The following is a 13,396-nucleotide window of genomic DNA, read 5'->3' as shown; positions in this document are numbered from 1 at the left end:
AGCCATTGCGGACCGGCCGGAGTGAACCTCTGCACCGCTGCTGAGTCTGCGCTGCAAACAGGTTCTACACTCGGGGGGCCCTTGGCTGGAACTGACCTCCAAACCATGGTGGACCGGCCGGAGTAAACCTCTGCACCACTGCTGAGTCTGCGCTGCAAACAGGTTCTACACTCGGGGGGCCCTTGGCTGGAACTGACCTCCTAACCATTGTGGACCGGCCGGAGTGAACCTCTGCACCGCTGCTGAGTCTGCGCTGCAAACAGGTTCTACACTCGGGGGGCTCTTGGCTGTAACTGACCTCCAAACCATTGTGGACCGGCCGGAGTGAACCTCTGCACCGCTGCTGAGGTCTAAGTCTGCAAGCACTGCAAACACTTAGGCTCAGGACGCACATGCCTGTCCCGGAGGATGTTGTCTCGTCTTGTGAAATGACGAGTCTGATTCCGCGGGGGCGTGTGCTCTCTGCGCCAATCCGTCCTACCATTTTTGTCTGAGTGAGATTTCGAACAGCTTTTTGTTGCGGGGTCCCACGGATGACGCCAAATCTGTTAGGTCTAAAATTGGTAACAGGTTATGGTAGGGCCGGAAGGGCTGATCTGGCACGCCACAGCTGGCGAGCAAGGCGCTTTCCTGTCCTGCACAAGACACATAAGGTCAGAAGGCCGAACCGGGGCGGTTGCTCCGGACGGACCCTTCGACACTCAAGTCAGTATGAGCAGGGGTCATAAGTCCGAACAGCAGAGGACCAGTTAAGTGCCTTGAGTGGTGATTTTTGTTCACCCCCACCTTTGAGCAAGTGAGGGCTTTTTATAGTGATCCTGAGCCACCTACCAGGACAGGTGGTAGCCCCTGTGTGGACCAGGTGTCATCCCTAAGAGGGACAGGTGGAAGTCCCCGATTGGTCTAGGCGTCATACCTAGCAGGGACTGGTGTTGGCTTTGTAGTGGTCCCTGTGAGGGCCACGTGTCAACAGCCGATTGGTTGCAGATTTTGGACCCCATCACACATGATCTAAAATTTTAATTTACCCTTTTATTCTAGTTGGTTCTTTTTCGTTTACAAACTGAGATTATAAGGAGAGTTTGAAAAAGAATACACGCATATTTCAATGAATAGACCTCTGTCTCTCTCTCTCTCTGTCTCAGGTTATGATCTTCTCGGAAGTAAGTAAATAGAGTTTACTAAAGGGTATATTTGGCTTGGGGATAGCTTTCAGGTTTAACCGTATGGCTGTTAAAGTAAGCAGGGTGTTTGAGCTTTTAACTTGCCAGGGTTTGAGGATTTTGCCCTTTTTATTCCTACGCATGCATGTCCTTGGTCCACAAACTCCTCAGTCCCCCATACATCTATTCGTGTTTAACATATTTGTTTAAATTACAAATAATAGACTTCCAAAGAGATATTTAGGTGGCCTAAGGAAAAAAAATTTGGAAATCAAAACATTGGAAGAATAGTAGTATTAGTTGATCTGAACCATCCATCTATAGCCTCTCCCAAGAAAACTAGTGAGAAAAATTATTCAAGAACATCTAAAAGAGAACTGTTCTTATTATATATAGATCTCACTTATTAAGTAGAATGTCATTAATATGAAGATAAACTAGGTTAATGGTATGTAGCAGCGTTTGGCGCTCCAAACCCACAACACACTCGAACCCTATCTTGCCTAAGCCTCTCTATATTGGCTTTAATAGAATCAGCAGCTTCTCCTCCCTTGTTTGCAGCCAAGTCCTCCTTCAAGTTGGCAATTTTCCTGTCTATGCTTTTTAACTGTACAAAACACACACACAGAAATCAATATATGAGAGAGTATTAAACTATAAAAGATTAACTAAGGCCTTCTCCAACCGCTTTGGAGTAATTGGTTGTTTCATATGGTATGTGAGCAAATAGCAAGGGTTCAATGGCCAACCCAAAAGAGGGGTCACATGTGCCACATGTGGGGCCAACCCTAAAACGAGGGGCAACATGTGAGGCAGAGTATTAAAGTAAAAAATTAAATAACACCACATGTGCCACACGTAGGCCAACCCTAAAAAGAGAGGCCACAAGTGAAGGGGAGTGTTAAAGAATAAAGAGGAAGTCTAAACTGAAGGCGCCCTTTCATAAATAAGGTGAAAGGGTGCCCCAAGTGGTTAAAAGTGCATTTGATGCCTTTGACTTTTACACCTTTGGTGCTATTATAAATGCGCATCGGTGCTATTATAAACCAATGGGGGTGCCCTTCCACCTTATTCATGCAAGGGTGCCATTCAGTTTAGACCAGATTTAATAACGCCTTCTCTAACAGCTTAAGCTTTTGAAGTAATTGGTTGTTTCACAGAGAGAGAGAGCTCACCTTTCTATAAGGCCATCTTTTCAGGAAAAATCGCCTGCATATTTTCTTAAGGACTGTGGGGCACAAGTTCAACCTCTTAGCGGCCAGTGTTATGGGGAGGTGGAAATAAGGAACGAAATCGTTCAACTTTAGTTTCATTGTTCTTTCCCTCTGTATCACAGGAATAAAAACCAACACCACCAAACAAACAAATAAATTAGTAGAAAAATATTTCGGAATAAAAACCAACACCACCAAACAAACAAATAAATCAATAGATAAATATTTTGTGGCAAAACTCTTATATACAAAAACTCGAAATTATTCTCAGATAAAGAACTGACCTGGACTGCTATGCTGCTCTTCTTGTGTGTTCTCCTCAACGACTTGTTTTCCTTTTCTATTCCTCTCCTCGTCGGCCGCAGCACTCCTAATGACCCAAAAAGACTAAGTCAGTATTTTCAATTGGGAAATGATATCTGCGCCAAGGTGTTTCGATAAACAAGCGCTCCACTTGTTTGTCGTGTAGTATTAAAGGGATTTCAGAGGATATTACGGTTCTCAAAAAGCTCTTTAAACCGTTTAAATGCTACACGACAAACAAGTGGAGCGCATGTTTATTGAAACACTTGGCGCAGATATCATTTCCCTTTTCAATTTCTAAATTGTTTACTTTGACTTCCATTAGCTTGTTTGGCATCTATGAAAATTTTATTCTATGGAATATTAGTTGGCTCAATTGTAAAAGAGGAGTTGAGGAGGATGTAGAATGTAGCATGGAGAGAGCAGGAGAAATAAAAAAAGGGTGAAAAAAATTACCCTACTTCAAACTAGGTTTTTTTTTCCTGTATTTCAGGGGCTCTCCATGCTCCCCTCACTCCCACCCATTAGTTAGCAAAACTCCGTTTTAAATGCAGTTTTTTTTTTTTTTCTTTAGAAAAACACGTTTTGTAATAGTAAAAAAAAAAAAAAAACCCTCCAAGTTTCCAATTTTACCCTGCTATATTTTGTACATATTTTTAAACATATTAAACGGATTTTCTTGTGTTTTGTTTTTATTTGACCTTTTTTGCTAACAAAATTTTAAACATATTAAACGCATTTTCTTACTACATTTTTTTTCCCGTGTCACGTTTTGCTAATACGATCCCCACCCTCTCAAATCATCACTCCCTCTCCACCCATCTCTCACAACTGGCCCCACTAATATTCCATGGAGTTTTTTTTTTTATCGTTGTCAAACATGCGCTAAATTAACAAAAAAAAACAACTGTGTAAACAAAAGAATAGACCGACCTACTTGATTCCCCGTGCTCCCGCTGGACGCTTTGTTGTTGCTGCGGCTGTTGTTGTTGTTGTTGAGACTCAATTTGGAGGAGATTGGTGTTTGAATAGGCGATGTTCATGGGGGTGCACAGTGTTTTGTAGAAGTCTGAAATTTTGTCATGCACTAGAGTTAATCCTTCTCGCTTGCGGGTCTCACCATATTCTACCAAGAACTGTTTCACCTCTTCCATACTATATGGCATAAAACTGGCCGTGACCCAGAAAATAATAAGGAAAAGGATGAAAAAAAGAAAGCATAATTAGAATCTTCATCTAAAGAGAAATAAAAACCTGCAATGTATGAGATATGTGCTTTGCTTTGTGCAGTCCCCTTAGTGGGAAGAAATTTCAATCTAAATTCATGGGACATAATCACACATTGTATACAGGATAAAATTTGCAATATAATGGGTGTAAACATACATCTGTAACCGGTAGTAACTTTATATATACTTTGCGAAATGATATATAGGCCCCTTTTAATCACTTGGGACACCCCCAACAACAGTGTGTCAATGACTGCAGAGGGGCTGATGTACTTCACGTTAGAAGCATTCAATGGGGCTGATTGCCACAGTACATTGCTGCTGGGTGTCCCAAGTAATCAAAAGGGGCGGATATATCACTTTTTAGTGCTGCTAGATTAGGATGTGTGTTTAATAAATTTCCACCACAATGTCTGTTTCACTAGTTTTGAATTTCATCATATTTTTCAAAAGAATTTGCATTTGATTGAAAAACAAATGTGAGAAATTTTGAATTATGTGGAAATTTTTAGTTTAAAAAGGGCATAAAGATATGGTATCTTTTCAATTATTCATAGAATTTATTTACTATAGTATATAATAGATATATGTAAATACATCTCTAGATATATATATTTGTGAAGCATATTTAGTTTTCTGATGTAAATAATAATAGTACAATATATGTAATGGCCAACATGTTATTGTCTTAAGGAGGCTTGCCTAGCTATGAGACTAGGTGGGACCCAGCCTATCTGTGTAAATGGTATAAATAGGGTAGCAAAGTTCAGCTTCAGTAATATGGGCGGAGGCATCTCCTGAGAATAATGGAGATTAGTACGAAAAGGGTTTCCCAAAATTTATAATCAAAGCCATCTAGTCACTGAGAACATATCTATGAAATTTAGGTTTATATACAGTCTAAACTTTTTCAAATTTTAGGTTTCAATTTTCTGTATTAGAATCAGTCAAGGTTTTGCATTATAAAGATAGAACTACATTTATTGTATGAAAAAATTGAAACCCTTACTCGATATGATGATGCTCTACATTTTCAGGAACTCCATTGTTGCCAGGATATTTCGTCTCAATTTTTCCATGATAGAGAATGCCAAGTGCTCCGTGTATCTCAAGCTTTACTCTATGCGTGTCTATATAGAGGGGAAAAAAGAAAAGATAAATAACAATAACAATCCATTCAAAATAAATTAATAATAACAATTTTGTTATGAATAAAAAAAATGTCCAATAAAAGAACATGCAACGAAAACTCGTAATTAAAACTTTGAGAAAATGAAACTAATTATATTAGAAGAGAAAGAACTCTAGAAAATGTGTTTTGATCTCCCTATATTGAATGTGCACTAAAATAAATCCCTCATTCGACAAAAGTAAAAAAAAAATCTTAAAAATAGGATCATTTTTAATTTAATAGCTTTGATGAGTTAAATAATATAAGGAACCTTTCCAAATAGGATATTAGTTGATTTCTTTTCAAAAAAATGCAGTATTTCCTTTCAAGTTAAATGTATAAATGCTCCCTTTAATTAATGAACTTCAACTTAGAGCAATCCAACATAAGTACTAGATTTTATATGATGCATGGCGTAAAGTTCAGTTCTTTTCGAAAAAGTTATTCATTTGTTGGGCCTCAACGTACATAGGCTCTATCCCATAAATCATCTCCACAGGATGACTCTAACCCTCCAAATATGTAGAGGGAATGCATGCTATAGAAACCTCTATTATAGATCGGATGGTTAGGATCATCCTACGGAAATGATTTATGGGGTAGGACCTATATACTATTTGGCCCACCAAATGAACGATTTGGATCATCATATGAAGTGGGCCTCAATGAACTTATGTAAAAAAAATACTGAACTTCGCATGCAAACAACATATAAAATCTCTCATCAGTCATAAGTACATACCATTAGCATGTATTACGACTCTAAGTACTTCGCAATAAGCACACTCGAACTGGTCTGGCGCAGTCACCATTAACGACGAGTCGTTAATCTCATTATCCACGTCCGAAGTTATCGGATTCACTTGTCCCGCAGCGATAACTGATCCATCATGCAAACCAATTGTAGGCTCCTCTTCAGTAGGGTAATTAATCCAACCCATTATAGCCTTCTCATGAGTAGTATAATTAACGTCACCCATTGTTAGTTGTTCTTGAGGAGAATAATTAACCCCACCCATTTGTCCTTGTTCTTGAGATGGATAATTAACCCCACCCATTAATGTTCCTTGTTCTTGAGGAGGATAATTAACACCACCCATTATTCCTTGTTCTTGAGGAGGATAATTAACCCCACCCATTATTCCTTGTTCTTGAGGAGGATAATTAAAACCACCCATTGTTCCTTGTTCTTGAGGAGGATAATTAACACCATCCGTTGGTGTTCGTTGTTGTTGAGGAGGATAATTAGCACCAGTACGAGCACTTTCTTCTTCATCAATCATAACTTTGACAACAAAATCCCAAAGTTGATCAATCCATTCCTCAGAGTCACTACTTTCGTTCGGTGGGTTCGAAGCCAAAGGGGGTGGATTCAAAGGCGGCAAAGGGAGAGGAGGAGGTTCTGTAGAAGATGAAGGACCCCCTTGAAGAAACAAGGAATTATCCACTACAGAGTCTTCCCAAAGCCCAAGGACGCTGTCCGAATACGGGCTTTTAGTGGGGTCCGGATAAGAAGAATCGGATCCATCATCAGCCATGGCGAGGCCCAGAAGGCAGGCCCTTGTTTTCCAAGGGCTTGCCTATGGGAAGAGAGAAAGAGAGTCTGAAAATACTGAGAGAGAGAGAAAGAGTTATAAAGGAAGATGTGGGTTTTGAATACGTGAATGTAGCGGGAATAGGAGTTAGTTAGAGGTTTGGCAGTTATTTACCGTTGCGTCACGACGGTTGGTTTTTTAAAAGTTGCTTCGGTATCAACGTTCTCCTCCCGAGTCCCGACATTGCGAACCGGTACGGCCTTCCTGGTTCATCTGAACCCGGTTCGGCTACAAGGCATGTGTAGTTCGGTGTCATTTTGCTCACGTTGTGATTTACTGAAGAGCCCTTGTTTTAGTGAGGAATTACTGGTTTAGGAACGAAACCAATGAGGAATTGAACGAGTTTTATGGGACTTAATTCCTGAAAAAAATTACAATTACATTGCGAGGAATTGCTCTTCCGAGAATGAGTAGGGGTGCAACTTGGGTCGCGCTCAACTCGATTTTGACTTGGGTTGGGTTGGGAAAAGCTAACCCGTTTTAATTTCGAGTTGGGTTAGGGTTGAGGCCTTGGCAACCCGACCTGACCCAAACCGAACCCTCTAATTTGATCTTGATTTTCTATGGGTAATTCTATTTTTCTGTTTGGCGCAAGGTGAACCCTACTCAACTCGACTTGATTTCAGGTTAGATGGGTTTGGTTAGGGTTAGAGTTGGGAGATTTAGAAGCGGGTTGGGTTAGGGTTCACTGTCCTCAACCCGAGGCTCGGGCTGTGTTTCGTTATGGTTGAGGGAATGCTATCTCGGGTTGGGTTAGGGTTGGCCTCAACCTGACTAGCGTTGGACCCCAAAGAATGGGAAAGAAGGTCAAAGTAGATAGGATATGGCAGGCTTTTATTAACTGAATGCGATCCTACGCTTCTAACATCCATGGTAGGGCCGACAGAAGGTTCAGATCAACTGATCAAAAAGCTGCATGTATAATAGGTAAGTCTATAATATATATCAATGAGAAAGTAGGAAGGATTTAGTTTTTTTGTTGCCAATGGCGGACAACAATAAAACACCTTATTAGTTATTGCATACATGCCAAAGCTCAGTATTTCCTAATTACAATGAGCAATGATCTAGAGGAAAGCCAATGAAACCCTGAACGCGTAAGAGGAAGGATTTAGTACTTTGGGCATATGTCAAGGACTACTTGAACATAAAGTTAATTCATTGATACAAAATTAATGAAACATTGTTGAATTTTTTATGGATTTAAACTTTAAAATCTTGAAACAATTAAAAAATTGTCATGTTTTCTAAATTAAAAGCAAAATTGATGAATAATTCATCTAATTTTTATATTTTATGCATAAATCTCACAAGAAATTTAAAGTTCTTGAGAAAGATATTGTGGTCAAATGGTTTGATATAGCTAGAACACTCTATTTGCAAATAAAGCAAATAGAAGACACTTTGTCATCTTCTTTCCAATTTTTACCACCATATGAGCAAAGCAAGTACTAGTTGATACTGAAATGATAGAAAAGGTGCTAGCTCTTGTACCCTCCCCTTGATGGCTAGATTTTAAGGGTGAGATCTACGCAGGTCTTGACAAGTGGTATCAGAGTTGGGATGTTGTAACTGGGGTTGCAACTCGGGTCGGGTCAACCCGAAAAAAGTCCGGTCGAGTTCAGTTCAGGTCAGGTTTGGGTTCGGGTTGAGTTTTCCCTACCCGAGTTGTGTTTGGGTCGGGTTCGGGTCATGTTCAGGTTGGGGGGTTCCTTGGGTCGGGTTGAATCTCGTCGAGTTGGAAATCAGGTTGGGTCAGGTCGGGTTGGCCTCAACCTGATCTGAGTTGCACCCCTAGTGGTAACCACGGTGTACCCCCGAGGATGGAGAAAATCCATCAAGGAAGATCTCAGTAACCCATGTGTACCTTCGAGTGCGGTGAAATTCCCTCGGAGAAGATTCGGAGTTCCCACGTTGCCTCTAAGTGGAGAGGGGAGATTATCCATGTTGCATCCGCTTGCAGGGGGGAGGTTGTTGGGGGTTCCACACAAAAGCAAAGATCCAACAAGGGAAAAGTGAATAGATGTGGATGGGCTTATAACAACTTGGGCATCCTCCCATTAACTACTAGCTTTTTAATGGCCGGGTGAGTTCTACCTGGGTCTTGACAAGTGGTATCCACAATCCTCTCCTTTGGATTCTCAAAATTTCTCTTGAATTATTTATTTTTGAAAATCATTCCTCATTTTTTGTATTATATCAACCATGTGTGACGTATCTGTTAGAATGTATTGGATCAGATCTAAAAACTTCTGACCGTTAGATTATTCTAGTGATAGATTAGGTGGTTATTTAGTTATGTATTTTGAATTTTAATCTCAAGTAGTTACGTAGTTATTCACATGTTTTCATGTGTTTCATGGAGAACCACTTGTAATCTTCTTCTGTAAATGTAGTGCAATAGCACCCCATATTGTATTGGGTTTTCTCCCCATTTCTCATGATCTTTTATGATCTTTTTGTTAGGAAATAATCCTAACGGTGGATATGGCTGTTGCAAGATCGACGGTCAAGATCATTTGGTGTGAAAAGGTATAAACGTTTGAAAAAAAGAGACGTTTGGGGAGAGGGATCGGCGCGATGAGGAGTCGTATCTCTTCCCACAAACGCTTATAAAAGGGAACTCTTGGGTCCTATTTGCTCACAACAAATTCGCTTCAATCTTTGAGAATCCACGCTTGAAGAGAAAGAAACCGGTCCCCATCACCGACGGTTGTGTAGCGAAGAGAAACTCAGAGAAAAAGAAAAACTCAATTCATGGCTTCCGGTATGATTTTTTTTTCTCATTGCAATTCAATCCCTATTGTTCTGTAATTTTCTCAATGTTGAATCGCCAAGATCTGTTGCCGGTGTTCATATTGGTCATGAGCACTAACACTTTTATGGTATCAAAACCTTCGATCTAGCCTAAGAAGTGAAATTTCATTTTCCAGCGAACAGCCGATCTAGTCGTCCGCCAGGCTAAGTATCCTTAGATCTCTAGATTTTTTTCTCATCCGTACTACTCATCGTCATTATCCTTGTTCTTGCCTTGTCCCACCACCGCACAAAACGCCAAGCGCTCTGTTCACCAAAGCCGTTCCTCTTATTTAGCTTTTTTTCCCCCTAATCTCTGACAGTAGTTGGTTGAGTTCTGCTTTCCTGTGTTCTCGTCAAAGCCCAAGTGTCCATGGTATCTCATGCTTTATAGCGTTATTCATTGCCCATTTTACTTTTACTAGAATCACACTTATCTTGTCTTTTCCAAGGTTTAAAATTTCGGTTTCAATACCAGTTTCAGACCCTGAAATTTTGAAATTTCAGTCAAAATCTGGTACAAAACCCAAAACCAATATTTTGTTCAATATTAAATTTCGGTCGAAATTTCGATGAAATATTAAATTAATATTTAAAAAACAGATTTTTTGGGTCAAATTTCGGAAAAACCAAAATTTTGACCGAAATTCTGAAATTTCAGCCGAAATAAATGACTGTTTCGGTTTTTATCGATTTCGGTGTCAGTCTCCACCGAAATCCGAAATTTCATATTTTGGTCGAAATTTAAAACCATGGTCTTTTCCAATATACATGCCTCTTTATATATTGATAATGACACCCCTTTATTTCAACTTCTTAGTTTTATTTTCTGGACCCATTTTAAAAAGAAAAAAAGAAAGAGGAATAAAACTTCATTTCTGTTGCAAACATCCACCTTCTATCTTTATTGAAACATCCTCTGGATTTGATAGTACTCCATTTCTAATTTTCAATATTTTTGTTATGTTTGCTGAAACTTTCAAGTCACTAATTGTTGCCCTTCTCTCCAACTTAATCACCTTCTTCTTCCTCTGCTTTTCAAATTCATTTTTTTGTCCTATTTCGGTTGAGGTACCTAATTTTAGGTGTGTGCCCGAAATAGTTTTTCTCTTCTTAGTTGAGGTGCCTCAGTCTCGAGGTGCGTGCCTGAGAGATTAATTCAAGATTCCAAGTGGATCGGTACTCAAAACCGACCATCAAAGCCCATAGAGGCCGGCATTTGCCTATTAAGGTCAGGTCCATAGTGACGGATTTCCATGAGGATCGGTATCCGTAGCCGACCCATGGAATCTCGAGTTCCATCTAGCCCATTGAGGCTTTTCTTTCATCATCTTGCAAGTGAAATTCTCTTTAGCAAATGGCGTCAGTCAACATCAGCAGACATTCGGGGGCAACATTCATCAGTCAATATCATTAGAAGACATTCATTATTGGCAATGTGCATCGATCGGTGAATTTAATTACAATTTTGGGGGATATTTTATTGTAATCAAACGTATGCTGATTTTCAATCCACATACGTTTGAGGGGGCATGTTAGAATGTATTCGATCAAATCTAGAAAGATCTGACCGTTAGATTATTCTAGTGATAGATTAGGTGGTTTTTTAGTTATGTATTTTGAATTTTAAACTCAAGTAGTTTAGGTAGTTATTCACATGTTTTCATGTGTTTCATAGAGAACCACTTGTAATTTTCCCCATATTGTATTGGGTTTTCTCCGCATTTTTCATGATCTTTTAGTATCCATGTCTCCTAGGTCTAAGGGGATAAGGCTCTAAAGAAATCCCTATTGCACACGTTTCTGTTTTGAGTATTGACCCTGGCTGCATGACAGTTGCGATACATTTTGTGTTAAATGTTGAATTTGAGTATTCCTTTTTATTTACTGTTTGTTAATAGTGTAGGTTGTTAATGGTACCCATTGGATTAGATCTAGGGCTTAGGTGTAGTTTTAGTTAGAAGAGGAATGGGAAACTACAAGTTTTATAAATACCTATGTGCAAGGGATGTTTGCACGCCTATAACTATTTGTTTTCTGAAATAAAATTTTCCAGACTTCTCCAAGAGAGGAGTGCTGGTGTTATCTCATTTCACTGATTCTTGGGACTGTAGATGGGGTACATAATTTCGAGTTGGGTTAGGGTTGAGGCCTTGGCAACCCGACCTGACCCGAACCGAACCCTCTAATTTTATCTTGATTTTCTATGGGTAATTCTATTTTTCTGTTTGGCGCAAGGTGAACCCTACTCAACTCGACCTGATTTCAGGTTAGATGGGTTTGGTTAGGGTTAGAGTTGGGAGATTTAGAAGCGGGTTGGGTTAGGGTTCACTGTCCTCAACCCGAGGCTCGGGCTGTGTTTGGTTATGGTTGAGGGAATGCTATCTCGGGTTGGGTTAGGGTTGGCCTCAACCTGACTAGCGTTGGACCCCAAAGAATGGGAAAGAAGGTCAAAGTAGATAGGATATGGCAGGCTTTTATTAACTGAATGCGATCCTACGCTTCTAACATCCATGGTAGGGCCGACAGAAGGTTCAGATCAACTGATCAAAAAGCTGCATGTATAATAGGTAAGTCTATAATATATATCAATGAGAAAGTAGGAAGGATTTAGTTTTTTTGTTGCCAATGGCGGACAACAATAAAACACCTTATTAGTTATTGCATACATGCCAAAGCTCAGTATTTCCGAATTACAATGAGCAATGATCTAGAGGAAAGCCAATGAAACCCTGCACGCGTAAGAGGAAGGATTTAGTACTTTGGGCATATGTCAAGGACTACTTGAACATGAAGTTAATTCATTGATACAAAATTAATGAAACATTGTTGAATTTTTTATGGATTTAAACTTTAAAATCCTGAAACAATTAAAAAATTGTCATGTTTTCTAAATTAAAAGCAAAATTGATGAATAATTCATCTAATTTTTATATTTTATGCATAAATCTCACAAGAAATTAAAAGTTCTTGAGAAAGATATTGTGGTCAAATGGTTTGATATAGCTAGAACACTCTATTTGCAAATAAAGCAAATAGAAGACTCTTTGTCATCTTCTTTCCAATTTTTACCACCATATGAGCAAAGCAAGTACTAGTAGATACTGAAATGATAGAAAAGGTGCTAGCTCTTGCACCCTCCCCTTGATGGCTAGATTTTAAGGGTGAGTTCTACGCAGGTCTTGACAAGTGGTATCAAAAACTCGGGTCGGGTCAACCCAAAAAAAGTCAGTAGAGTTCAGTTCAGGTCGGGTTTGGGTTCGGGTTGAGTTTTCCCTACCCGAGTTGTGTTTGGGTCGGGTTCTGGTCATGTTCAGGTTGGGGGGTTCCTTGGGTCGGGTTGGGTTGAATCTCGTCGAGTTGGAAATCAGGTTGGGTCAGGTCGAGTTGGCCTCAACCTGATCTGAGTTGCACCCCTAGTGGTAACCACGGTGTACCCCTGAGGATGGAGAAAATCCATCAGGGAAGATCTCGGTAACCCATGTGTACCATCGAGCGCGGTGAAATTCCCTCGGAGAAGATTCGGAGTTCCCACGTTGCCTCTAAGTGGAGAGGCGAGATTATCCATGTTGCTTCCGCTTGCAGGGGGAGGTTGCTGGGGGTTCCACACAAAAGCAAAGATCCAACAAGGGAAAAGTGAATAGATGTGGATGGGCTTATAACAACTTGGGCATCCTCCCATTAACTACTAGCTTTTTAAGGGCCGGGTGAGTTCTACCCGGGTCTTGACAAGTGGTATCCGCAATCCTCTCCTTTGGAATCTCAAAATTTCTCTTGAAATATTTATTTTCGAAAATCATTCCTCATTTTTTGTAATATATCAACCATGTGTGACGTATCTGTTAGAATGTATTGGATCAGATATAGAAACATCTGACCGTTAGATTATTCTAGTGATAGATTAGTTGGTTATTTAGTTATGTAT

General features: G+C 39.8%; 1 protein-coding gene across 2 annotated transcripts; it reads right to left on the bottom strand.

Moving 5' to 3' along the window:
- Positions 1 to 1,515: 1,515 nt before the first annotated feature.
- Positions 1,516 to 6,703, bottom strand: LOC143863994 (uncharacterized). Of its 2 annotated transcripts, none has more exons than XM_077374805.1 (6): positions 5,823 to 6,703; positions 4,919 to 5,039; positions 3,618 to 3,850; positions 2,662 to 2,747; positions 2,339 to 2,488; positions 1,516 to 1,770 (listed from the first exon to the last, which is right to left on the bottom strand). In XM_077374805.1, the coding sequence occupies exons 1-6, from the start codon at positions 6,616 to 6,618 to the stop codon at positions 1,606 to 1,608; spliced, it is 1,551 nt and encodes a 516-aa protein (XP_077230920.1). In that variant the 5' UTR covers positions 6,619 to 6,703; the 3' UTR covers positions 1,516 to 1,605. The 2 variants fall into 2 exon arrangements, 1 of the variants encoding a protein (XP_077230920.1); XR_013241053.1 differs by having other exon boundaries at positions 1,640 to 1,770; positions 3,614 to 3,850.
- Positions 6,704 to 13,396: the final 6,693 nt, after the last annotated feature.

Source organism: Tasmannia lanceolata, unplaced genomic scaffold (assembly GCF_043159265.1).
Source record: "Tasmannia lanceolata isolate RefF3 unplaced genomic scaffold, GAP_Taslan_0.1 ptg000044l, whole genome shotgun sequence".
NCBI classification, from domain to species: Eukaryota; Viridiplantae; Streptophyta; class Magnoliopsida; order Canellales; family Winteraceae; genus Tasmannia; species Tasmannia lanceolata.
This window is presented reverse-complemented; position numbering and strand designations above follow the sequence as displayed.